Source organism: Hylobates moloch, unplaced genomic scaffold (assembly GCF_009828535.3).
Source record: "Hylobates moloch isolate HMO894 unplaced genomic scaffold, HMol_V3 SCAFFOLD_6, whole genome shotgun sequence".
NCBI classification, from domain to species: domain Eukaryota; kingdom Metazoa; phylum Chordata; class Mammalia; order Primates; family Hylobatidae; genus Hylobates; species Hylobates moloch.
In genome coordinates, this window is record NW_026652281.1 from 110,319,747 (window position 1) to 110,347,648 (window position 27,902).

Here is a 27,902-nt window from a genome sequence, read left to right on the forward strand (position 1 = left end):
AAATCATTGCTAACTCCAGTGGTGCAAAGTTTTTGCCCTTTGTTTTCTTCTAAGGCTTTTATGGTTTTACGTCTTACATTTAGGTCTTTGATCTATTTTGAATTAATTTTTATTATGGTGTTAAGTAAGGGTCCAACTTCATATTTGCACATGGATATTCCGTTTTCCCACTATCATTTCTTAAAAATACTGTTCTTTTCCCATTGAATGGTCTTGGCATCCTTTCAAAAATCATTTATTTGACTATGAGAAAGTTTATATCTGGGTTTTGTACTTCTTTGGCCTATATGTCCATCTTTCTGTTAGTACCACACTGTTTTGATTACTGCAGCTTTATAGTATGTTTTGAAATCAGGAAGTGTAAATCCTTCCACTTTCTTCTTCTTTCTCAAGATTCTTTTGTCTATTTGAGTTCCCTAGAGATTCCATAAATTTTAGGATGGGTTTTTCTATTTTTGCAAAAAAATATCATTGGGATTTTAATAGGGACTACATTGAATCTGTAGGTTGCTTTGTGTAATACTGATATCTTAACAATATAAGCCTTTCAATCTATGAACATGGAATGTGTTTCCATTTATTTATGTTATCTTTAGTTTCTTTCAGCAATATTTTATATAATAATTTTTGTTGTTCAGTCTTTGACCTGCTTGGTTAAGTTCCTAAGTTTTTATTGTTTTTTGATGCTATTGTAAATGGAATTTTTTTTCTAACTTTCTATTCAGATACTTCATTGTCAGTGTATAGAAATGCAACTGATTTTTGTGTGTTGATTTCATATCCTGTTACTTTGCTGAGTCATTTATTAGTTCTAATACTGTTTTTGTGGAATCTTTAGGGGTTTCTACATAAGACCATATAACCTGCAAATGGAGAGAATTTTACTTCTTTCTTTCCAATTTGGATGTCTGAAAAGATTTTTTTTTTTACATTCCATCAATACCTAGTTTATTGAGAGTTTTTAGCATGAAAGGCAGTTGAATTTTGTTGAAGGGCTTTTCTGTATCTATTGAGATAATCATGTGGTTTTTGTCATTGGTTCTGTTCATGTGATGGATTACGTTTATTGATTTGCATATGTTGAACCAGCCTTGCATCCCAGGGATGAAGCTGATCTGATCGTGGCGGATAAGCTTTTTGATGTGCTGCTGGATTCGGTTTGCCAGTATTTTATAGAGGATTTTCACATCGATATTCATCAGGGATATTGGTCTAAAATTCTGTTTTTTTGTTGTGTCTCTGCGAGGCTTTGGTATCAGGATGACGTTGGCTTCATAAAATGAGTTGGGGGGATTCCCCTCTTTTTCTATTGATTGGAATAGTTTCAGAAGGAATGGTACCAGCTCCTCCTTGTACCTCTAGTAGAATTTGGCTGTGAAGCCATCTGGTTCTGGACTTCTTTTGGTTGGTAGGCTGTTAATTATTGCCTCAATTTCAGAGCCTGTTATTGGTCTATTCAGAGATCCAACTTCTTCCTGGTTTAATCTTGGGACAGTGTATGTGTCCAGGAAATTATCCATTTCTTTTAGATTTTCTAGTTTATTTGCGTAGAGGTGTTTGTAGTATTCTCTGATGGTAGTTTGTATTTCTGTGGGATCGGTGGTGATACCCCTTTATCATTTTTTATTGCATCTATTTGATTCTTCTCTCTTTTCTTCTTTATTAGTCTTGCTAGTGGTCTGTCAATTTTGTTGATCTTTTCAAAAAACCAGCTCCTAGATTCATTGATTTTTTTTGAAGGGTTTTTTTTTGTGTTTCTATCTCTTTCAGTTCTGCTCTGATCTTAGTTATTTCTTGTCTTCTACTAGCTTTTGAATGTGTTTGCTCTTGCTTCTCTAGTTCTTTTAATTGTGATGTTAGGGTGTCGATTTTAGATCTTTCTTGCTTTCTCTTGTGGGCATTTAGTGCTATAAATTTCCCTCTACACACTGCTTTGAATGTGTCCCAGATATTCTGGTATGTTATGTCTTTGTTCTCGTTGGTTTCAAAGAACATCTTTATTTCTGCCTTCATTTCATTATGTACCCAGTAGTCATTCAGGAGCAAGTTGTTCAGTTTCCATGTAGTTGTGTGGTTTTGAGTGAGTTTCTTAATCCTGAGTTCTAATTTGATTGCACTGTGGTCTGAGAGACAGTTTTTTGTGATTTCTGTTCTTTTACATTTGCTAAGGAGTACTTTACTTCCAATTATGTGGTCAATTTTAGAATAAGTATGATGTGGTGCTGAAGAGAATGTATATTCTGTTGATTTGGGGTAGAGAGTTCTGTAGGTGTCTATTAGGTCTGCTTGTTGCAGAGCTGAGTTCAGGTCCTGGATATCCTTGTTAACCTTCTGTCTCATTGATCTGTCTAATATTGGCAGTGGGGTGTTAAGTCTCCCATTATTACTGTGTGGGAGTCTAAGTCTCTTTGTAGGTCTCTCAGTACTTGCTTTATGAATCTGGGTGCTCCTGTATTGGGTGCATATATATTTAGGATAGTTAGCTCTTCTTGCTGAATTGATCCCTTTACCATTGTGTAATGGCCTTCTTTGTCTCTTTTGATCTTTGTTGGTTTAAAGTCTGTTTTATCAGAGGCTAGGATTGCAACCCCTGCTTTTTTTTTTTGCTTTCCATTTGCTTGGTAGATCTTTCTCTCTTAATTTTGAGACTATGTGTGTCTTTGCACGTGCGGTGGGTCTCCTGAATACAGCACACTGATGGGTCTTGACTCTTTATCCAATTTGCCAGTCTGTGTTTTTTAATTGAGGCATTTAGCCCATTTACATTTCAGGTTAATATTGTTATGTGTGAATTTGATCCTGTCATTATAATGTTTGCTGGTTATTTTGCACGTTAATTGATGCAGTTTCTTCATAGCATCGATGGTCTTTATAATTTGGCCTATTTTTGCAATGGCTGGTACCGGTTGTTCCTTTCCATGTTTAGTGCTTCCTTCAGAAGCTCTTGTAAGGCAGGCCTGGTGGTGACAAAATCTCTCAGCATTTGCTTGTCTGTAAAGGATTTTATTTCTCCTTCACTTATGAAGCTTAGTTTAGCTGGATATGAAATTCTGGGTTGAAAATTCTTTAAGAATGTTGAATATTGGCCCCCACTCTTTCTGGCTTTTAGGGTTTCTGCTGAGAGAAATGCTGTTAGTCTGATGGGCTTCCTTTTGTGGGTAACTCGACCTTTCTCTCTGGCTGCGCTTAACACTTTTTCCTTCATTTCAACCTTGGTGATTCTGACAATTATATGTCTTAGGGTTGCTCTTCTCGAGGAGTATCTTTGTGGTGTTCTCTGTATTTCCTGAATTTGAATGTTGGCCTGCCTTGCTATGTTGGGGAAGTTCTCCTGGATAATATCCTGAAGAGTGTTTTCCAGCTTGGATCCATTCTCCCCATCACTTTCAGGTGATCAAATCAAACGTAGATTTGGTCTTTTCACATAGTCCCATATTTCTTGGAGGCTTTGTTCATTTCTTTTTACTCTTTTTTCTCTAACCTTGTTTTCTCACTTTATTTCATTAATTTGATCTTCAGTCACTGGAACCCTTTCTTCCACTTGACTGAATTGGCTATTGAAGCTTGTGCATGTGTCACAAAGTTCTTGTGCCATGGTTTTCAGCTCCATCAGGTCATTTAAGGTCTTCTCTACACTGTTTATTCTAGTTAGCCATTCGTCTAATCTTTTTACAAGGTTTTATCTTCCTTTCAATGTGTTCAAACATCCTCCTTTAGCTTGGAGAAGTTTGTTATTACTGACCTTCTGAAGCCTACTTCTGTCAACTCGTTAAAGTCATTCTCCACCCAGCTTTGTTCCATTGCTGGTGAGGAGCTGCGATCCTTTGGAGGAGAAGAGGTGCTCTGATTTTTAGAATTTTCAGCTTTTCTGCTCTGGTTTCTCTCCATCTTTGTGGTTTTATCTACCTTTAGTCTTTGATGTTGGCGACCTACAGATGGGGTTTTGGTGTAGATGAACTTTTTGTTGATGTTCATGTTATTCCTTTCTGTTTGTTAGTTTTCCTTCTAACAGTCAGGTCCCTCAGCTTCAGGTCTGTTGGAGTTTGCTGGAGGTCCACTCCAGATGCTGTTTGCCTGGGTATCACCAGCGGAGGCTGCAGAACAGGAAATATTGCAGAACAGCAAATATTTCTGCCTGTTCCTTCCTCTGGAAGCTTTGTCCCAGAGGGGCAGCCGCCTATATGAGGTGTCTGTTGGCCGCTACTGGGAAATGTCTCCCAGTTAGACTACACAGGGGTCAGGGACACTTGAGGAGGCAGTCTGTCTGTTCTCAGAGCTCAAATGCCATGCTGGGAGAACCACTGCTCTTTTAAGAGCTGTCAGACAGGGATGTTTAAGTCTGCAGAAGTTGTCTGCTGCCTTTTGTTCAGCTATGCCCTGACCACAGAGGTGGAGTCTAGAGGCAGTAGGCTTTGTTGAGATGTGGTGGGCTCCACCCAGTTCAGGCTTCCCCAGCCACTTTGTTTACCTACTCAAGCCACAGCAATGGCAGACGCCCCTCCCCCAGCCAGGCTGCCTTCTGGCAGATCCATCTCAGACTGCCACACGAGCAATGAGCAAGGCTCTGTGGGCACGGGAGCTACTGAGCCAGGCACGGGAGAGAATCACCTTGTCTGCCAGTTGCTAAGACCTTGGGAAAAGCACTGTATTTGGGCGGGAGTGCCCCATTTTTCCAGGTAGCCCGTCATGGCTACCCTCAGCTAGAAAAGGGAAATCCCCTGACTCCTTGAGCTTTCTGGGTGAGGCAATGCCCCTCCCTCCTTCAGCTCGCCCTCCATGGGCTGCACCCACTGTCCAACCACTCCCAATGAGGTGAACCAGGTACCTCAGTTGGAAATGCAGAAATCACCCATCTTCTGCATCAGTCACGCTGGGAGCTGAAGACTGGAGCTGTTCCTATTTGGCCATCTTGGAACGCCCTCCTTTTTTTTTGAGATAGAGCCTTGCTCTGTTGCCCAGGCTAGAGTGCAGTGATGCAATCTTGGCTCACTGCAACCTCTGCCTCCTGGGTTCAAGCGATTCTCCTGCATCAGCTACCTGTGTAGCTGGGATTACAGGTGCCCACCACTACATCCAGCTAATTTTTTGAATTTTTTAGTAGAAATGGAGTTTTGCCATGTTGTCCAGGCTGATCTTGAACTTCGGACCTCAGGTGATCCACCTGCCTTGGCCTCCCAAAGTTCTGGGATTACAGGTGTGAGCCACCACACTCAGCTGAAAAGAATTTTTTTTTGAGACAGAGTGTTGCTCTGTTGCCCAGGTTGGAGTGCAATGGTGTGATCTTGGCTCACTGCAACCTCTCCCTCCCAAGTTCAAGCAATTCTCCTGTGTCAGCCTCCCGAGTAGCTGGGATTACAGGTGTTTGCTACCACGCCAAGCTAATTTTTGTATTTTTAGTAGAGACAGGGTTTCATCATGTTGGCCAGGTTAGTCTCGAACTCCTGACCTCAAATAATCTGCGTGCCTCAGCCTCCCAAAGTGCTGGGATTTCATGCATGAGCCACTGTGCCTGGCCACTGAGAATGATTTTTATTTATTAAAAAAATTAGAAAATTATCCAGAGTTACATTTGTATGCGTGAATAGGTGATCACAATTTATGGTATATCCTTATTTATTTGTACTTTAAATAATAAAAAGTATAGCAATGAGTTAGTTGTTTAAAATATGAAATACAGTAAAGTATAAAAGTTGGAATTCTCTCAAGTTTTTTTTAATGTATCAGTTATTTAATTAGGTTCTTTGTAAGACATTTAATATACCAATTTGTGAGGATAAACTCCTTTCCTCAGGGCAAATAGATCACAAGTAGCCCTGGAGATGAGAAACAGCTTTGATTTTTGATGAAATTTGCAAGTCTACATCTTTCTGATCAACCCTGCACTGCTTTGTAATCTCATATTTCTCTTTATGTGTCAAAGATCTCACCTTCCTGGCTTCTGGGCTTTCTCAGCTGCTTCTTGACATAAGCATCAGTGAGATTATTTGGGATTTTCACATTGCGATATTAATTTTTATGGAGGTGGCAATGATAATTTCTGGTGTGTTCTATAAAGAGGAACTTGCTTGAAGACCAGAGGTCTAGTCACAAGTAGCTCAGCTGCTTCAGAAAAGCCACCCTCTTGTCTCTGTAGTGCCCAATGATGATGATCAGATGGTCCCGGAAGCGATGCTGGCTCACAGTTTTCTTGGATGTTGACTGAAGGGTTTTTGCCATGGCTTGGCAGCTTTAAAGGCACATCTTCAGTAGGCTAATACCTAGGCATTTTGCAAAGTTTACCCACCTGGGTACTACCATTCTCATCACCACCAGTTTTTTGGTTGTGTGACAGTGGCAAGAACCTTCTTTTTCTTTTCAATCCTGGATTTAGTGGCTGAGTATTTCCTTTTTTACTGGAATACATAGCAGGTAGGGAATATCTGCCAGTTCCTCTGATGAGGACAGGATTTCAGCTGTCATGGGGCTTCCCCTTCTTGGGATTTTTGGCCATGAGGTTATCCTTTTTCTCCTTGCCACCAGCATCAGCCTTCTTGGCTTCACATTTCTTCTCTTTAGTATCTGGCTTCTTGACTTTTTACCTACCGTCTTGCAAGAGCTCTCTCAAGATTCTTGAATTATTTACAGGATGGGTTTAACTTAAAAATTATATTCATTATGTAGAAAAGTACAGAGGAGTGTATAGCAAATACTGATGTGTAATCATCACTTACTCTTTGCTACTCTATCAAATGTTAATTTTTTTAGATTAAAAAATAATAGAAAAAGTCTTATAGATACAGTTGAATTCCATTACACACCCTTCCCTTCTCCTGTTCTCTACTTCTACTCCTGAGGTAACCATTAATATGGATTTTTTGGTTGTCATTATCATGTATATTTCATTGCATGTAAATGTAGCAATGGACAATGCATAGTGTAATATTTTGCATATTTAAAAACTATATAAATGGCATATTGTGCACATCTTTATAAAATTTCCTTTTTGTTTTCTTTATCCCTCCTTTTTTTTGTTTTTAGACAGAGTCTTGCTCTGTCACCCAGACTGCAGTACAGTGGCGTGATCATAGTTCATTGTAACCTCAATTTCTTGACCTCAAGTGATACTCCCACCTTAGTCTCCTGAAGCACTGGGATTACAGATGTGAGGCACAACACCCGGCCTAATTTCCTTTTTAACCTTGCTTGACATTTATCCATTAATACATGTAAATCTAATTCATTCATTTAATATTTCATTCTGTAAATATACAACAATTTATCTGTTCTTTTGTGATGGTCATTTAGGTTGTTTCCAGTTTTTCTCTATTACAAACAGTGTTACTGTGAACCTTCTAAAAATGTTTCTTTGTGCATATGTACTAGAGTTTCTCTAGGGTATATACTTAAAAATGTTACTGCTGGATTGTGGTGTACACATCTTTAACTTAATTAGATTTTGCCAAATTGCTCTCCAAATTGGTGGTGTCAATTTGCACTCCACTAGAAGTGTATAAAATATCCTATTTTTCCAAGTGTTCATCAACACTGAGTGTTGTTGAACCTGTTAATTACTATCACTCCTCTGAGGGTGAAATTGTATTGCAATGTATATTTAAACAGCATTTTCCTGATTATTAATGAGATTGAGTAACCTTTCATTTGTTTACTGGCCATCAAGTTTCCTTCTGTGATTTGCATGTTCATATCTTTGTCCAGTTTGTATTAGATTATCTTTTTCTTAAGAATTTCCTTAAGTAGTCTGGATACTAATGCGTTATTTATTGTATTACTATAAATATCTTGCTCCAAATTATATGCCTTGTGTTTTTAGTTTGCTTATGGTGTTTTCTGAAGTATAGACTTTAAAACACTTGTTTGTAAAATAGGTAGTAAAGCCACATGGTTAACACTATTGTAATTACTCAATTCCATTGGGGTACCTTTGTCTGTCCCTGCAGCAATACAACTGTGTTTTAATTATTATAGCTTTATAAGAAACCTTACCTGGTAACATTAATTCTGTCATTCCCTGTCCCCCAGATTGTCTTGGTTATTCTTGGCCTTACTGGCATTTGATTGGATTTAATTGGAATTATAGTTATGCACTGCATAATGATGTTTCAGCCAATGATGGACCACATGTCTGATAGTGGTCCCATAAGATTATAATGGAGCTGAAAAAGTTCTTTTCTACATGTAGATACGTTTAGATACACAAATACTTACCATTGTGTTATAATTGCCTATAGTATCAAGAACAGTAACATGCTGTACAGGCTTGTAGCCTAGGAGCAATATGCTGTACCATATAGGCTAGGTATGTAGTAGGCTATACCATCTAGGTTTGTGTTAACTATGATGTTCACACAATGATGAAACCACTTAATGATGCATTTCTCAGAACACATCCCTGTCCTTAAGTGATATGTTACTGTACATAACATTTATAGATTAATTTGGGGGAAATCTTCTATCTTTAGGATACTAGGCCTTCCTAGTCATGAACATAACATATATCATCATTTAAAAATTTTTATTTATTTATTTTTTTGAGACAGAGTTTCGCTCTTGTCGCCCAGGCTCTCGTCCAATGGTGTGATCTTGGTTCACTGCAACCTCTGCCTCCCTGGTTCAAGCGATTCTCCTGCCTCAGCCTCCCGAGGAGCTGGGATTACAGGCCCCTGCCACCACGCCTGGCTAATATTTGTATTTTTAGTAGAAACGGGGTTTTGCCACATTGGTCAGGCTGGTCTCAAACTTCTGATCTCAGGTGATCCACCCACCTTGGCCTCCCAAAGTACTGGGATTACAGGCGTGAGCTACCATGCCCGGCCATATCATCATTTACATAAGTCTTTAAAATGTCTTTTATAAACAAATAATTTTCTCCATAAAACACCTGCATAATTTTTGGGTTAGATTTATTTTTTGGTATGTTGTAATTTTGTGCTATTATACATTATGTATTACTTAAAAATTATATTTTCTAATTGTTGCTATTATATAAGATCACAACCGACTTTTCTATATCTGTTGGCAAAGTTACCAAACTCTTATTAGTTCTTAATAGTGTATCTTCAGAAACTCTTGGATTTTGTGTGCATTTACATCCACTGTAAATAATGATATTTTAAGTTTTTCTTATGCAGTTCTTATGCTTGCCATCTGTCCATCTGTCTCTCTACCTTACTACACTTGCTAGGACCTCCAGTTCCATACTGAAAGGAGGGAGGCATCCTTGATTTGTCGTTGACTCTAAAGTGAATGGGTTTAACATTTCACCTTAAATGTGATGTGTTGTTTCATTACCTCGGTTAATTAAGATAATATTAATAGTGGCTATAACAAGCATCAAAATCTCAGTGTCTATAATAAGTTTATTTCTTGCTCAATTAAATTTCAAAACATGTATTGCTGATGGGTGGCCAGTCTCCAAAAGATCACTTAAGTGGGCTGGGCGTGGTGGCTCCTGCCTATAATTCCAGCACTTTGGGAGGTCAAGGTGGGTGGATCACTTGAGCCCAGGAGTTCCAGAGCAGCCTGGGAAATCCTGTCTCTACAAAAGAACACAAAAATTAGCTAGGCATGGCGATGGGTAACTGTAGTCCTAGCTACATGAGGGGCTGAGGCAGGAGGATTGCTTGAACCTGGGAGGTCGAGGCTGTAGCGAGCCAGGATTGTGCCACTACACTCCAGCGTGGGTAACAGAGTGAGACCCCGTCTCTCACAGAGTAGGATTTCATGGGCTAGGCCTGGAAGTGGTGTGCACCACTGATGCCTGCTTTCAAATCAAACTCTAGGTGATGTGCAGGCCTCTCCTTTAAGTCCTGACGTAGTTTCTTGTCATGTGGGGATCCATGAACTCAAAAGACAAGTCCCAGCCCCCCCACCCCCCAGTGAATGACCAGTGGTGTTGCAAGCACAGGAAAAAGCACAATGAGAATTTGTATTCGGAAAAAGGAAGAGGAGACACATAGCCATGCCTGGTCAGTAGCAACGATTAAAAGCTGCCAGGTAGGCATTGGGAGGTTGCTCTGCCCACTCAGTTTCAAGTGCCAGCAGTCTCATCCAAAGATCATTACTGGAGGGAATTCTCAAATCTGACTTATTTCCTAAGGAAATTGCCATCTATTCTTAATTTATTAGGAGTGTGTGTGTTTTTATTAAGGGAGAGGGGTGGTCTTGCTGTGTTGCTCAGGCTGGACTTGAAGTCCCAGGGTCAAGGGCTCCTCTTGCCTCAACCTCTCGAGTAGCTGGGATTACAGGTGCATGCCACTGCACCTGGCAGGAGTTTATTTTTTATTTTTGTTTATTTATTTTGTGACAGGGTCTTGCTCTGTTGCCCAGGCTGGAGTATGGTGGTGCAATCTCAGCTTACTGCAACCCCCTTCTCCCAGGCTCAAGCAATGCTCCCTCCTCAGCCTCCTGAGTAGCTGGGACTACAGGTGTGTGTGCCACCATGCCTGGCTAATTTTTTAATTTTTTTGTAGAAACGGGGTTTTGCTATGTTTCCCAGGCTGGTCTTGAACTCCTGAGCTCAAGCAATCCACTGGTCTCAGCCTCCCAACTTGCTGGCATTGCAGGTGTGAGCCACCATGCCCGGCTCACAGTTTTTTAAAATGATGAATGGGTATTGAATTTTATCAAGTGTTTTTTCTGTATCTACTGAGGTGATCACAATTTTTTCTTCTTTAATGTGTTAATGAATTACATTAATAGATTTTCTAAAGTTGAGCTACACTTGTATGACTGGGATATTCCCTTCTTGATCATGAGGTATTCTAAAATCTGATTTGCTAGGATTTTATTTAGAATTTTTCTATCTATTGCTCTTAAGTGAGATTGGCCCATAATTTTCATTTCTTTTACTGTTCTCATATGGCATTTGTTTCACGGTTTACTAGTATCATAAAATGAATTGAGGAGCTTTTCCTTTTCTATTTGCTGAAACATTTTATGTAAGATAGAATTGCCTCTTAAACTGTCTGAGCCTAGTGCTTTTGTTTTTGTGTGTAGATTAACTATTGATTTGCTTCCTTTTATAAACTTATCTGGGTTTTCCATTCCTTTTTGAGTTTGTTTTGGCAAACCATTTTTTCTAGGAAATGGTCCATTTCATTTAGGTTTTTATGTGAATTGCATAACGTTGTTCATAGTGATCTTTTGTTTTAAAACATCTTTGCTTAATCTGTGAAAACTGTGTCTTCTTGTTCATACCTAATATTGTTTATAGTCTTTTTCCTGATCAGTCCTGCTGTGCATTTGCTGTTCTATTAGTTTTTTTTTTATTCTATTAGTTTTTGCAAAGAGTCAGCTCTTGTTTTTTTCAATCCTTTTTATAATTTGTTTTCTACTTTTAAAATGTCTCCTCTTCCCACTCTATTTTTGGCCTTCTACTTTCTTTGGTTTTACTCTGCTGTTCTTCTTGTAATTTCTTGAATCAAATGCTCAGATCTCTGATATTTAGCCTTCTATTCTTTTCTAATGTAGGCATTCTTTTGTAATGTATACATTTCTATTACTTCATGTGCAGTATAAAGCTCTGATATATATCTCTAATATATCAACTAGTATATTTATGATTTGATATATCTATGTATATCAAGATATATGTATGTATATGTATAGTTATATCTCTGGTAATTTAACTGGAAATACTTTCTAATTTCCATTATGATTTCTTCTTTGAGTTCTGGATTAATTATACTTTTTATTTTGAGGTGGAGTCTTGCTTTGTCGCCCAGGCTGGAGTGCAGTGGCACGATCTCGGCTCACTGCAGCCTCCACCTCCCGGGTTCAAGCGATTCTCCTGCCGCAGCCTCCTGAGTAGCTGGGACTACAGGTGCGTGCCACTGCGCCCAGCTAATTTTTGTATTTTTAGTAGAGATGGGGTTTTATCATGTTGGCTAGGCTGGTCTCAGACTCCTGACCTCAAGTGATCCGCCTGCTTTGGCCTCCCAAAGTGCTGGGATTACAGGCATGAGCCACTGCATCCAGCATAATTACACATTTAAGTCTCCAAATTTATGGAGATTCTTTGGTCAGCTTTTTAGTCGTTGATTTCTATTTTAGTGCATTGTGGTCAGATGATATGCTCTATGATTTTGATTCTGTGGTAGTTATTGGAAATTTTCTTTGGCATTGTACCTAGTAAATGGTTAGTTTTTGGTATAGTTTCATGTGAGTTTGAAAAAAATTGTATTTTTTTCTAAATTCTGTATGTAAGGTTCTATATACATCTATGGATCAAGCTTATTGTGTGGCTCAAATCTTCTGTATTTTCATCAGCTTTTTTTTTTTTTTTTTTTTAATTAAGTACAATGGTGTAATCTTGGCTCGGTGCAACCTCTGCCTCCTGGGTTCAAGTGAATCTTGTGCTTCAGCCTACTGAGTAGGGATGCTACTATTACAGGCGCATTAGGATTACAGACATGCCACCACACTCAGCTAATTTTTGTATTTTTAGTAGAGATGGGGTTTTGCCATGTTGGCCAGGCTGGTCTCGAACTCCTGACCTCAGGTGATCCACCTGCCTCGGCCACCCAAACTGCTGGGATTACAGGCATGAGCCACTGTGTCCGGCCATTTTTATCAGTTTTTATTTGTTCAAGACAATTATTGAGAGAGCTATGATGCTCTTTCTCTCTCTGCTGTGATGATAGATTTGTTAGTTCCTCATAACACTATCAATTTTGCTTTATATATTTTGAGGCTATGTTTTTAGAATTTGTTTTATCTGCCTGGTGAGTGGACACTTTTATCACATAGTAACTCTCTTTACTGCTGCTGTTTGCCTTAAAGTCTATTGTCAGGTATTAATATGACTACAACAGTTTGTTTTTAAAAAATTATTACTTGGTGTGTATTTCTAATCCATTGTTTAAAAAATTTATGTATATTTTATTGAGATATAATTCACATACCATAAAATCTATCATTTTAAAATATACAATTCAATGGTGGTTATAGTTTATTCACACAGTTGTGCCATAATCACCACAATCTCTTTTCAGAACATTTTCATCTGACAAAGAAATACTATAGTTAGCTGTCAATCTCCATTTTCCTCTCCACCAGCCCCTGGCAGCCATGAATCTCTCTGTCTCTGTAGATTTGCTTATTCTGGGCACTTCATATAAATGCACTCATACGACACATGCCCTACTGCTGTGCCTGTCTTCTTTCACATAGCATAAGGTTTTCAAGGTTCATTCAGGTTGTAGCATGAATCAGTATTTCACTCCTTTTTATGGCAGAGTAACAGTCACAGTTTTTTCTGATACTTTTTCAAACTTTTTCTGGTTTCCCTGAGCTAATGGGTAAATTTTTCTCTAGATCACTCTTTCCCTGAAGATAAATTCCTTTGAGTGTCTCAGGTTTATTCAGGAATCTCAGTTGACAATGTTTCACCTCGCTTGGGTCTGAGGTTTTATCTCTATTGACACTTGTGTATCACAACCCAAGCCCCGATTTGTTCATACTTTCTTGTATTTATCTTTCTCTTTTTTGTTTTTTGTAGTTTTTGTTTTTCTCGGCTGTACCTTTTTAAAGGTATTTGTTTTCTTCTCTCCAGCATTTCTGGGTAGTAGTGGATTTTTTTTTTAAAACATGGTTCATGATATTGCCAGAAACGGGAGTCTTTTAATAAACATTTTAATATAAGATATAACACAATGCACAAAGTACATATAACATAAATGCACAGTTCCATGAATAATTATAATTACTACCAGGCCAAGGAATAGAACATTGTAAACACCCAAGCCCCTCTCTTTGTGCCTCTTCTTAGTAGTAATCTCTTCTCTTTTCTCATGATTCTGACTTTTGGGATAACCATTTTCTTGCCTCTCTTCCTAGTTTTGTTACTTATATGTGTCTGTGATAAAGGACAGTTTAATTTTGTCTGTTTTTGAGCTGTGTCTACCCTTTCGTTTGACATTATGTTTGTGAGACTTATTTGTAATGTTTTGTGTAGCTGTACTTAGTTCATTTTCATTGCTGTATTCCATTATATAAACGTATCATTTTTTTCTTTGTTCTGCTACTGAAGGATATTTGCATTGTTTCCAGCCTTTGCTATTACAACAAATGCTGCAATGGCTATTCATGAACATGTACCCTGGTGTATGTATTCCAGCAACATTTATTGAAAAAGTTTGTCTTTTCCCCACCAATCTGGAGTGCTACCTCTGCTATAGATAACATTTTCATATATACTTATATTTGTTTCTGATTCCTATATTGTTTCATTGATCTGTTTGTCTAATGTTGCTCAGTTATATACTGTCTTAATTATTATAACTTTATATTAAGTTTTGTATTTGATAGAGTAAGTCCTCCCAAACTTTCTTTCTTTCTTTTTCTTTCTTTCTCTTTCTTTCTTTCTTTCTTTCTTTCTTTCTTTCTTTCTTTCTTTCTTTCTTTCTTTCTTTCTTTCTTTCTTTCTTTCTTTCTTTCTTTCTTTCTTTCTTTTCCAGATGGGGTCTCACTCTGTTACCCAGGCTGGAGTGCAGTGGTACAATCTTGGCTCACTGCAACCTCCGCCTCCCAGACTCAAGCCATCCTCTCATCTCAGCCTCCTGAGTAGCTAGGACTACAGGTGCACACAACCACAACTTGGCTAATTTTTGTAGTTTTGGTAGAGATGAGGTTTTGCCATGTTGCCCAGGCTGGTCTTGAACTCCTGAGCTCAAGTGATCCACCTGTCTTGGCATCCCAGAGCGCTGGGATTACAGGTGTGAGCCACCATGCCCAGCCCTTCTCAGACATTTTTCTTCAAGAATTTCTTAGCTATTTTTGACATTTTAAACTTCCATATAAATTTTAGACTTAGCATCCTTTCTTAAAATTGTAATTGGGTGGGCACCTGTAGTCCCAGCTACTCAGGATGCTGAGGCAGGAGAATGGTGTGAACCTGGGAGGTGGAGCTTGCAGTGAGCTGAGATTGCACCACCGCACTCCAGCCTGGGCGACAGTGCGAGGCTCTGTCTCAAAAAAAAAAAAAAAAAAAAAAAAAAAAAAAAAAAAAATTGGGATTGCAATTATTCTCTAAATCAGTTTGGGATAAATTAACATTGTTATATTATTAAATCTTCCAAACAACATGGTATATCTTTCAATTTAATGTTTTTAATGTCTCTCAAAGTTCTAGAATTCTCTTTAGAGAGATCTTGTATATCTTTATTGATTTTATTCCTATTAAAAATGTTACTATAATGGTATTTTTAAAAAAATTCGTTTAAACTGTTGCTGTTATGGAAAAATATAATTATGTTTGTTGTATTAATTTTTCATCATCAAGCTTGCTAAACTCTGTTGCTGATTTTAATAATGTATCTTGTATATTCATTTTAATTTTCTTTTTGTAGAGACAGGGTTTTGCTCTGTCACCCAGGCATGCAGTGGCACAATTATAGCTCACTGAAGCCTCACTGGGCTTAAGCAAGTTTTCCAAGTGCCTGGGACTACAGGCATGTGCCACCATGCCCAGCTAATTTTAAAATTTTTTTTAAGACTGAGTCTGGCTTTGTTGCCCAGGCTGGTCTGGAGCTCCTGGCCTCCAGCAATCCTCCCGCCTTAGCCTGCCAAAGTGTTGGGACTATAGGAATGAGCCACCTAGCCCAGCCACCTCATTTGAATTTTTTACATACACAATTATATAGTTTTGTTTCTTTCCAGTTCTTACACCTTTTGTTTCTATTTCTTGCTTTATTGATCTGGCTAGGACTACAGTGTACAGTGCTAAGTCAAAGTGGCCATAGTGGATCCTTGCCTTATTCCCTGTCTAAAAGGGGGCACTCTCAATGTTTTACTTTAATATTTTTACTTCAGTGAAGCATGTTTGCTATAGACCTTCATCTCTAATAATTAAGACAATTTCTGTTTCTACTTTGCTTAGAGGAAATCATGAATATGAATGAATTTAGGATTTTCTCAATGCTTTTTCTACATCTCTTGAGATGCTCATATACTTTTCCTTTCAGCTGATAATGTGGTGAATTACATCAATTTTTTTTTCTAATGTTAAATCAACTTTGCATTTCTGGGATTCATCCAACTTACACATAATGCACTATCCTTTTTTCTAAATTGCTGGATTTAGTTTGCTGATATTTTGTTTAGCATATTGGTATTGACATTATGAGTAAAATAGGCTTGTAATTGTCCCTTTCTGGGGTTGTTCTTATTTTCTAGTATTGCAACCTGAATTGGGGATTTTTTTCATCCCTTTCTATTTTCTGGAAGAGTTTGTGTAAAATTGGTGTTACATCTGCCTTAAATGTTTGATAATATTCCCTGGTGACACCATCTGGGCCTGGAGGTTTTTGTTTTTTCTTTTGAAATAATTACAGATTCACATGCAGTTATAAGAAATGCTATAGCAAGATCCTGTGTACTCATGCTCAATTTCCTCCAGAAGTAACATCTTGCAAAACCATAGTACAAGATCACAGCCAGGATACTGACATTGACACAGTCAAGATACGGGGCGTTTCTGTTGCCACAGAATCTCATGTTATCCTTTTATAGCCACATCCAGGTCCCTCCCACTGCATCCCCCTTCTGCATCCCTGATGATCATTAATCGGTTCTTCATTTCTACAATTTTGCCGTTTCAGGAATGGTATATACATATATACAGTACGTAATCTTGGAATGGAATCATGTACAGTATGCAATATTTTGGTATTGGCTTTTTCACTCAAAGTAATTCTCTGGAGAGTCACTCAAGGCCGTTGTGTCTATCACTAAGTCATTCCTCTTCATTGCTGAGTGATATTCCGTGGTATGAATAGACTGCAGTTCGACTCTTCACCCATTGAAGAACATCTAGATTGTTTCCCATTTTAGTCTGATATGAGTAAAGCTGCAATGAACATTTGTATAGAGGTTTTTATGTGAAGGTAAGTATTTCTGTGGGATAAATGCCCAAAAGTGCAATTATTGAATCAAATGATAGTTAAATGCTGATTTTTTAAAAAAAATGCCAAACCGTTTTTCAGAGAGTCTGTACCATTTTTTATATTCCCATCTGACATGCATGAGTGACCCAGTTTTTCTGCAGCCTCGGCAGTGTTTTTTGTCACTAGTTATTTTATCAGAGTAGTATTTTCACAATTGTAATAGGTGTGTAGTGGTATCTCATTGTGTTTTTAATGTGCATTTCCCTAATGGCTGATAATGTTACATTTCTTTACATGTGCTTATTTAACATCTATATATCCTTTTTGGTGAAATATCTGCTTAAGAATTCTTTTTGCCTGTTGTCTTTTTTCTTTTTTTTTTTTTTTTTATCTGAGACAAGGTCTCGTGCTTTCACCCAGGCTGGAGTGCAGTGGTGCGATCTCAGCTCACTGCAACGTCCAGCTCCGGGGTTCAAGCGATTCTCCTGTCTCAGCCTCCCAAGTGGCTGGGATTACAGGTGCATGCCACCATGCCTGGATAATTTTTGTGTTTTTAGTAGAGATGGGGTTTCGTCATGTTGGCCAGGCTGGTCTTGAACTCCTGACCTCAAGTGATCTGCCCACCTCCGCCTCAAAAGTGCTGGGATTATAGGTATGAGCCACTGCACCTGGCTTTTTTCTTTTTCTTTTTTCTTTTTGCCTATCTTCTGATTGAATTGTTTGTTATTTTACTGTAAGTTTTGTGAGCTCGTCATGTATTTTAGATACTAGGCCTTTGTTGGATATGTGGTTTGCAGGTATTTTCTCCTAGAATGTTGTCTTTCCATTGTTTTAACAGGATCTTTTACGGAGCAAAAATGTGAAATTTTGATGAGGTCCAGTGTATCAAATTTTCCTTTTATGGATCATGCTTTCGGTGCCAAGTGTAAGAACTCTTTGCCCACCTGTAACTCTTGCCCCCATTTCCCTTTGAGGCCACTGGAAGGAAAGCCCAAGTGTGTGTGGAGAGGCAAGCGCTGTTGGGAGAGAAGCAGCTCCCTGCCCTGCCCCTGTCCCTGGGCACTCACTTCTCCATTCTTTCCTCACCTCCTGGATGATGTTCTTTAAAATTTTTTATTCCGTGTTTTTAGTGGTAAAATTGTTTGGAATGATTTAATCTTCCCCCTGAAGAGGAAGGGAAGTCTGACCATTGTTTCTGAGGTAGAAGTTGGTGAGGCACTTACATACTTGGTGGTAGCCCAAGGGGAATTCTTGCCTGGATGCAGGAATGAGTCCATCTTCTTCGGCTCATCTGTTTTGTTTTCCTCCCCTCCTTTGTGCAGGAAGGAGTAGGTAGGATCTACAGGCTCTGTAATCGTGTCTCACTCTTGGGAGATAACAGTCTCCCCTCAGAGTGCCCCTATTCACCAAAGACATGAGTCCTTGTTCCTGACTGCTGCAAAGGGAGCAAGGGTGGATGCCGAACCATGCTGTCTGTGTTGCACCTGTACCGCTCACGAGTGAGTGCCAATGTCAGATTTCTCTTAATCTTGATCACAGAAGTGATACACACAGTTTACTGTAGAAGTTCTAGACAATAGAAATAAACATGTAGAGGAAAACCAGATCCACTTATAATCCCAGAACACGGTGTTTAACATTTTGGCCTATTCCCACTTGCCCCTGACCCCCGAATTCTACTTTTTTTTTTCTTTTTGAGACAAGATCTCACTCTTCACCCAGGCTAGAGTGCAGTGGTGTGATCTCGGTTCACTGCAACCTCCACCTCCTAGGCTCAAGTGATACTCCTACCTCAGCTGGGACTACTGGTGTGTGTCACCACACCCAGCTAATTTTTGTATTTTTTGTGGAGATGGGGTTTTGTCATGCTGCCCAGGCTGGTCTCCAACTCTTGGGCTCAGGTGATCCATCTACCTTGGTGTCCCAAAGTAGTGCTAGGATTACAGGCATGAACCACCAGGCCACCCACCCCCAACTCTGCCTGCCCCCACACTCCAGTATTCTTTTATAAAATGAGAATATACAGCATGCATTTTCTTATATCCTGAAGAAATGTGAGTGAGCTTACCTAGCAGTGCATCAGGAGATGCTGATCCAGATTGCCCTGCAGGTTCCAGAAAGCCTGATCAGTGGGAGCACAGGGCCTGGCTCCTTTTAGGGTTCCCCCAGGGTCTGGTCTATAAGTCACATTCTCTGTCTTGTGCCCCAGGGATGCTGAAAGTCTCCCTGTTGTTGCTCTGCCTGGGAGTGCATTCTCCCCATTGCATACAGGGTGGGTCCTGGGGGCTGTCACTTCCCATCCCTTCTTCCTGGGCTGCCCAGTTCCACTGGTCACTGCTGACCAATATCTCCTGCCTGGTAACTGCATTTCACTTTGGCAGGAGACTCTGGTTCAAGGGGAGGAACTCTGAACATGGGGAGGAACTCTGAACATGGGGACAATGGTCAGTGGCCTTGGATAAGTGAGAGTTAAGGAAACATAAACTAATTTTCTTTGGAAGGAAGTTTACACATAAAGATGATACTCACCTAGATTTGCAGATAATATGATGTACTATTTATTGCATAAATACATTTGATTCTAAAACAATATTAATTTTAGCTCTGGGCATATCCAGCCTTAGCTAACTGAGAATTGTGGCTCTGGGACCATCTGCTGGCTACTCTCCAGATTGCCACACCGGTCTGGGAAGCTGGCTCTCTTGGGATGGAGGTTAGAGCAAAGCCCCCGCTATAGGTAGCCTGTGCTTCCTGCGGTCTGCAGGGAAGTGAGGCTGGAGCAGCTGCAGTTCAGACATTTTCGTGGTGGTGGATATCTCGGGCAGCAGGATCAGCAGTTACAGTATGCGTTCTGACCACAGAAGTAGATTCGAATTCTGGCTCTGCTGCTGTGAGCCTCAGCTTCCTCTTCGGTAAAGTGGGGATAATAATAACACATACCTTGTTGGGTGGTTGTAAGGTTTAAAAACAGGTACTTATTAGGTGCTTATCACAGGGCTAGGCACATGTAGTAGGTTACACCTCCAGGAGAGATAGGGAGCTGTACCTTGTTTATGTCCCTGTGATGATTAATGTTATGTCAGCTTGGCCAGGCCACTGCTAAAGACTGAATGTTTGTGTTCCCCGCAAATTCATATCTTGAAACCCAGCCCCCGATGTGATGGTACTCGGAGGTGGGGCCTTTGCGAGGTGATTAGGGTATGAGAGTGAATGGGATTGGAGCCCTTAGAAAGAGGCTCCTGGAAGCTCCTTTGCCCCTTCCACCATGTGAGGACGCAGTGAGAAGATGGATGCCTAGGAACCAGGAAGTGGCCTCTCTGACCAGACACCAAGTCTGTTGCTGTCTTGATCTTGGGCCTCCCAAACTCCAGAATGATGAGAAATAAATTAGTTTATAAGCGACAAAGTCTGTGGTATTCTATTATAGCAGCCTGAACAGACTAAGACAGCCGTGGTCTCCGGTGTCTAGTCAAACACTATTCTAGATGATTCTGTGAAGGTATTTTAAAAATGAGATTAACATTCATTTCTTGGGTTTTATTTTTTGAGACCGTGTCTCACTCTCTTACCCAGGCTGGAATGCAGTGGTGAGATCATGGCTCACTGCAGCCTCAAACTGCTGGGATCAAGGGATCCTCCCACCTCAGCCTTCCAAGTAGCTGGAACCACAGGTGCACACCACCATGTCTGGCTAATTAATTATTATTATTATTTTTTTGGTAGAGATGGAGTCTCCCTATGTTGCCCAGGCTGGTCTCAAACTCCTGGGCTCAAGCAATCCTCCTACTTTGGCCTCTCAAAGTGCTGGGATTACAGTCATGAGCCACCATGCCCAGCTCAGTTTACCACTTAAATCAGTAGACTTGGAGGAAAGCAGATTACCCTCTGTGATGTAGGTGAGCTCCATTCAATCAGTTGAAGGCCGTAATAGAAAAAGACTGGCCTCCCCCTAAGGAGAGGATTCTGCCAGCAGGTGGCCTCTGGACTCAAACTGCAACTCTTCTCTGGGTCTCCAGCTGCTGCCTACCAGGCCAATTTTGGCCTTACCAGACTCCACAGTCACATGAGCCAATTCCTTAAAAGAGATCTCTCTTTCTGTCTCTTTCTTCACATATACACACACACCCTGGGGGCCCTGCCTAATACTGTCATGGCATAGCTGTCTTTAAGCTCGCTGAAGGCGGGTGCTGTGTCTCCTTTGTTCAGCCCTCTGTCGCTCATACCCAGCACAGTGCTGGCTCCCCGTTAGTAGCCTGGTGATTACTGGGCACTTCCCACTTTCTATGTCTCAGTTAGAAGGTCTGCCCCAGTGACAGCCAAGAGTGGGCGGGGTAATGGATTCATGTCTGGGGCTGTAGTGAATTTTTAGTGCCTGCCAGGGCAGATGGTGGGCAGTTTTGAACTGGATGTGGTTGTGCATTTTGGGAGCTGAAACTTCCACATGGAGAAGAGAGACTTCTGGGTGCCTGCCTTTGTCCAGCCACCCTTTGGACTAGGCCAGAGCACGACTATCGCACTGTGATCAGCAGGAACCTGCAATTATGATGGAAAGGTGGGAGAAGGACGCAGAGTGGTTTCGCCTTAATCAGTCCTCACTTTAACAACTGCAAACAGACTGGCACCAGAAAAAGGTAACTTTTCTCAAGTTTTATTGTAAAATCCTCAGAAAAAGAGCATTTACAATGACAATAGTTCATGATAATTTGGAGTCATGGTTATATCAAGTGGTACTATAAATACACCATGTGTTTAATACTGTGTAATAGGTCAAAGCAAACACAAACTTATTTCAAATGCCACATATGGTTACTGTGTTGGTACAAATTTCTACTAAAGTTGATGTATTAAAAATAATTTATATATATTTTATAAATAAGGAAAAATTCACATGTATAATAATTACAGGAAGCCTTTTGAGAAATACAGGTGATTACAGAAAATATATTTTGGAGGCTACACAATGGTTCAAAATAATGTAATCTGCCTTGACATGAGAGATCTGAGAGTTTTCTGAGGTGGGGAAGCATGAGACTCGGATAGGACAAATGATGTGTGTGGCTTCACATCTTGAGGGTCACTCAGCTGCACTACAGCATGAAATGGTGTGTGTGACCATGCCAGCAAAACTCCATGCCCAGTTCTGCTTTGAGATAATCTCACACAGCCTTTGGGAAGCATGAGAAGCAGCGGAAAGGTAGGAAGCCACGGGGCCAGGCTAGGAAGGATGAGGGGGCCGGCCAGCCGCGGGAGCCAGGCAGGGAGGGAGTCAGGAACCGTGGGTCTGTGGTATGCGGCTTGCAAACCTGTTTCTTTCACCTCTCCCAAGTAGCACAGGACCCACAACTCTTCAACCTATGGCAGATGTCATGCTGGGCAGTGGATAAAGGTTTAGGTTTGGGGCATTTTCTCAATTTAGAGCTCTTGGGCCTCACAACCCAGCCAATACTGGTTGCTGTTACTCAGAAACAAAGCTCTGATCCTGAAGAGGATGCCTCTGAAGGGCAGCAATCTCTGATCCTGCTGAGCACATGTCGCCAAGCTTGGTGTAGGGGTAAGTCAATAGTTACTGCTTTGTGGAGTGCTGGCTGAGCCCTCGAAAGCCCTCTAGGGCATGGCCCATGTTCTCTGGGGCCACATGAGCAAGGGCTGGTTCCATATATGTAAAGATGAGCTTGGAAAGAAGCTTGCATGAATTGTGTTTTTTTTTTTTTTTTTAAAGTGCATGCTAAATATTCTGGTGCTGGCTGAAGAAGCCTCGCTGTGAATTTTGGAGGATAATCCCCGCTCTTGTATTCTCCATAATTTCATACATTGTTATTTAGTTAAATTAGGCTTCCCCACTTGTTGCCCACAGCTCCAAAGGAGGATGTGGATGCACAGGACAATGCTTGTTTGTGTCCCAGGGTCTGCTGTGTGGCTGCTGCCTAAAGCATGCAGGCCCAAATAAGATGCTCAAATCCTCATGTGACTTAGCAGGTAACCTGGTATAGATAAAAGCAGGGAGTGGATTGCATTCCACTGGCTACTTGGGGTCTTGTAGTCACACCCTGAAGATAGGCACTGTTTTTTTTTTTCCCTTGAATTTTTAAGCATCTCTGTTTTATGATCTCTATAATTTTGGAGAGAAACCAAGGCAGCTAGTGACTTTCTTGGACAAAATTTCTTTGCCTACATGCCAGTTTGGGAGCACATAGTAGTATCTGGCCTATGAATGACTTCTGGCTTGTACCCCAAAGCAGGAAAGCGGCGTGGGCAAAGACCACGGGGTAGGGGCTGGTGTAGCGGTCAGGTCAGTTGCTCCTTGAATGGTAGAGCCGTTGTGGAGTGGCTCATGAGCAGGGGGCCTGAGACACAGGAATGGAACAGGAAAGAGGGGAGAATAAAAAGGGAGTTGGAGGGAGGCTGCAGGGGCTTGGGCCCTCCGAGAGATGATTCTTGGCTGAGATGTCATGGTCTCGCTATTCCTGCCGGACGACACCTGACTTCCCTGATGGTTCCCAGCCAGCTCTCTCTAGTCTTGGTCATCTAACTCCAAAGGTCTGCAAGCGAGGGTTTGGAGGGTGTGATTCTGGGCAGCAAGGGGCTGTGTCCCTATGGGTTCTGACTGTACTTGGAGTGGAACCTGGGGTCCTGGGTGGGGGAGGCTGTCGAGGACTTCTGTGGCAGTGCTGCAATCTTATTTGTTACCTGCCTGGCCTCCTGGCTGGGGGTGGAGGGGAGTAGCATTCTGGGGGTGCTGGGTGCAGGGGCGAGTGTGAGGTAGATTGGTGGATGCATAGGAAGGAGCTGGGAGTGCTAGTGTCAGCTCTCCTGGAGGCTTGCTTCTGAAAAGGAGGGTTGAAGAGTGGGAGAGAGAGAGTTGTGGGATTTGCTAGTGAAGATGGTTCATTGTCTGTAATAATGGAATGAATCACGTCATGATAAATGAATCAACTATACTTTTTAAGCCCCTTGTAGAAAAATATATCTGGAATGAATCTGTTTCACATCTCAGTTCTGAAATCTTCTTTAGTTCACAGGTTATTGGTCAACAGAAAACAAGATGTGGCCGTACAAAGCCAACTCCTGGCTGCTTTTCTAAATGAAGACTCAGTAGTCACAATCTCTATGGCAGCAGGCCGTTCTCTGCTTTATTTGGGGTTGAAAGCTGGCTTCCAGTGCCTACCTGGAATGGGGAGCCTTGTCTGGACAGATGGAGATGGGGAGATGTCTGGGTTGGGGGTGGGAATTGTAGGGGTTGAGTTTCTGTCTCTGGTGATGCTATCTCTAGGTCAAAGTACCTGAAGTTTGGTGTTAGTAGTTGGCTCCAGCCAGGATTTACAGGGCTCCCCTAGCTTCTTCCTGGAGCTTGGGGAAAAGTAGGACACTCGAATGGCTTGGAGACTGGAAAAAAAAGCCTGGGCTAGCCCCAGGGCAGGGTGGGCTGGGTCAGTGTTGGTGAGGCTGGGATGATAGCTTTGGCCGTGGGTGTGATGCCCATCAACCCTCCTCATGCAGGCGGTTCGTGCCATCGTCCAGAAGCCGACAGTCCCCCTTCTTGCCATCCGTCTGGGGCTACCTGGGTGGGCTTTTGGACCCAGAGCCTTTATGCAGGGTTCTGCCCACTGGAGCAGAAGAACGAGGGCCTCTATTTCAAAGCCTTCCTGTCACCACAGGTGCAGATTATTTGTCATTTTGGGGAAAAAAAACTATCGAATTTTTGTAAAATTAATTTTATTTCAAAATGACTGAGGGAGTTTATATAAATAGCTTTCTTGATGATTCTTTTGGTAAAGTCAGTACTTCTTTAATAGCTAAGATATCAGTTGTGAATTGATCTTGTGGGTTCGTTAGGAGGATTACCAGCTGGGCTTGCTACAGGAGGCCGCCCTGTAGTGAGGCATTTTCTACCAGTGGCTTTCCAACTGTGTCCCATGAACCTCTTCTGGGGTGAAGTATGGGAGAAAAGGCAGGCTAATCTGGCCTTCCTCCTCCTCCTCCTCCTCCCGCCCCGACTCCCTACCCAACCAACTCTATTGGTTTTTCTGCTAAAAGGCATTTATCTCCCTGCATTGGTGACTCTGCCTCCTGGGGCTGGACTCCTGAAACCCTGACCTAGGCTTCAGGCCTGCTTCGATTCAGTTGTGTCTGGCATGCTGTCAGTGAGACCTAAGCCTGCCGTCTGCAGGAAATGCACTCCGAGGACAGTGAAGGGCAGCTACGCTTTTTTAGACACACTCCAAGATGGAAGGGACAGTGGGGGAGGAACAGGTGCTGCAGAAGTTGACTCCGTCACTCCTGATTATTTTAAAAGGCCAGTTTGGGTTGAACTGATCTTTGACTTAGGAATCCTGCTGCCCAGAGGGGCTCGTGTTCTGGCCTGGTAGTTGGTGGGAATTTTCCTCCTTTAGGCTCAGAGATCCTTTTTCTGTCAGGGGCCGATACAATTGAAATTTTTCCAAAAAAAGAAGCTTATGAAAGTTGGAGAATTTTAGTGGTAAAAATGGGAGATTGGGAGTAAACATATCAAGATATTGAGGCAGGAAAAAAAAAGGGGGTGAGATGGGTCATCCATGCATCCCAGCTACTGTGAAACTGCATTCTAGGCTTTTGAGGTGAGCTTCCTCAACTTGTATCTACATAGCATATCTTTTAAAATAAAAAACAGATGTACCTGTCTAGGCACACCCCCAGGAGTCGCAGGCGACAGGCGTTTGGTGGACCAAGATACATGAGACATACAAGCGATTGATCTCATGAGATCTGGGGCGGGGGATGCAGGTGGCTTGGGCAGTCAGGCAGGAGTGAAAGGAGCGGTGTGTGTTGAGAGTGACACAGAGTCTGGGGTTTCCTCTCCTTGAAAGAGTTTGTTCCTCAATGGCAAAGGAAAATCCTGGTCATGTCAGTAGGTGAAGGTGGCCAAATTAGCAAAGACGTCTGTGGTGAGACCACCTCTCCCAACCCGTGTGGCTTGCAAAATGATCATTCATACCAGGACACATGTAAGTTCCACTCATATGCGGGAGAGGGAAGGCGAGCCTGTTTTTGCTGAGTCTCTGATCTAGGCGGTCTCCAGAGGGCTGTGTGGGTTGTACTTCCTCGATGCCCACGTGAGAGTCACCACAGCCTGAGACATGTAAGGAGAATGCAGTAGTGCCAGCCTGTGGCCTTCTGTTCTGGGTTCTGCAGTGTGTGTGTATTGATTGGTGAATGTGGGTAAGAAAACCCTCGCTGAAATGTGTTCTCTCTGCAGTGCTGATGCGGGGATGGGGCACCAGAGATGAGTGGAGGGGCCACAGGTAGGAAAACAAAATCTGTTTTGAAAAGGTATAGCTTCAGGAACTCACCTGGCCCCACTCGTGTCCTTGGGGTTTCTGCATTGAGCCTGGGGGCCACCCATACCTTGCCAGGCAAGCCCAGTCTGCCCTGAATCTGGGGTACCGGACCTGACTAATGAGATGTCTCCCTTCTGTGCTGAAAAGGAGGCACACAGAACTTGTTCTGGTTTTTTGGGGTCCCAACACAGAACCAAGTCCTTACGGAGGAGGTGGCCTGGTCTGCTCTTGGAGAAGCAGGGTGGCAATAGTTGACAGGGCTGGTATTCTTAGATGACCATTGTTCTTTCTGGCTGTGGAATGTGGGGTTGTGACCCCCCGCCCCGAGACTCGGCCTAAGGCAGGGAAGGATATAGTTGGACCTCGGAGAGCATCTTTCTGCTTACTAGCATTTGAGATTATAAAATTTTTTTAATCAAAAATTTCCAAAATAAAGTGAGTGATTTCCCCATCCCCCAAGATGCAGTAAGTCTTGTTGGCTCTCCCTCAGGCTTACAGCAAGTCAAATGGAAAGAAAAGCAAGAAGCAGCTGCGAGGGAGAAGATGCGGTCCCACGCGAGGACAGATGGGCTTTCAGTTCGGGAGGGAGGCCCCTGCTTCCGGGCCACTCCGTTAGGGCAGAGTCCGGCTGGGTCTGGCGGTAAGGGACAATGACTATGTGAAGGCAACCGACAGAGGTGTCTGCTTGGAGAGCAGGATCCCTTGGTTCCATGATGTCTCCAGGTCACACGGTGTGCAGCTTGGCACAGAAATGATCCCTTTACACAGCAGCATGTGTTCTCATCGTAGCTCAAGGCATAAATCATACTTCCTAACAAAAAAACCCCAATCTTGGTAGCAGCGCATACCTTATACTAGGAAACTTGCAAGGAGACCAGTGTTGAACCACAAAGCGAGTACAGGTTTTTGCTTTTGTCTGTAAAAATGTACAGCGCACCTGCTTGGGGCTGCAGTGTCAGGACTAGGGGGTGCTCCTTGGCCCAGGGCTCTACTCTGGGCCCTTCATACCTCACCCACCCACACCACTGTGGTCCCCCCCTTTATACCTGACACCTCACACCGCAGCGTGTTTTGTCTCCCATTGATGAGGAACAGTGACTCTTGGGCTGGTGTGAGGAGGTACTGTCCAAACAGCCCACTGTCCCTCATGATTCTGCGGGCACCCCCCCAGGGCTGGGCTGGCCCTGTGGGTGGCTCCTTTAAGTTCTTCAGCATGCCCACCTTCCCCGTGGACAGCTCCAGGAACAGCAGGTCTGGCTCCGTGTGCAGAGCCGCATAGATGTTGTACTGATTGCTTTCAGTGAAGGAGCGCTGGAAGGCCAAGTCTGAGATGCCCGAGTTTATTTGCAGGTCATACAGGGTCTGGATCTCACCCTGCAGCGTGATCTCCTGCACGTGCAGCCAGGGGCTGTCAGCTGCAGCGCTGACTATGAAGCGCCCGTCGGGGGATGTGTGTGGGGTGCCTGTTACATCACCATTGGGGCCAAGCACAGAGTCTGTGACACTGTCAACGAGCAGCTGTCGGGCAGCAGAGATGGGGCTGTCCTGTTGGCACTGGATGAAGAAGTAGCCGCCCAGGTGGGTGTGCGCCATGGCCTGGGGCACGCAGCCATGGTGGTGCAGGCCGATGGTCTTGAGGGGCATCATTGTTTCCAGGTCTACCTTGTGGACTGCAGGGTCAGACTTATTGAAGATGAAGCCAAAC

General features: G+C 42.2%; 1 protein-coding gene and 1 pseudogene across 3 annotated transcripts in view; both read right to left on the reverse strand.

Moving 5' to 3' along the window:
- Positions 1-5,752: 5,752 nt before the first annotated feature.
- On the reverse strand, positions 5,753-24,394 carry LOC116470618 (large ribosomal subunit protein eL6-like; annotated as a pseudogene).
- The window catches only part of FSTL4 (follistatin like 4), a 422,010-nt gene continuing 416,684 nt past the window's right edge, over positions 22,577-27,902 (reverse strand). For all 3 annotated transcript variants that reach the window (XM_032157904.2, XM_032157906.2, XM_032157905.2), the window contains exon 16: positions 22,577-27,902. In XM_032157904.2, coding sequence (XP_032013795.1) covers positions 27,200-27,902 — 703 coding nt within the window. In that variant the 3' untranslated portion in view covers positions 22,577-27,199.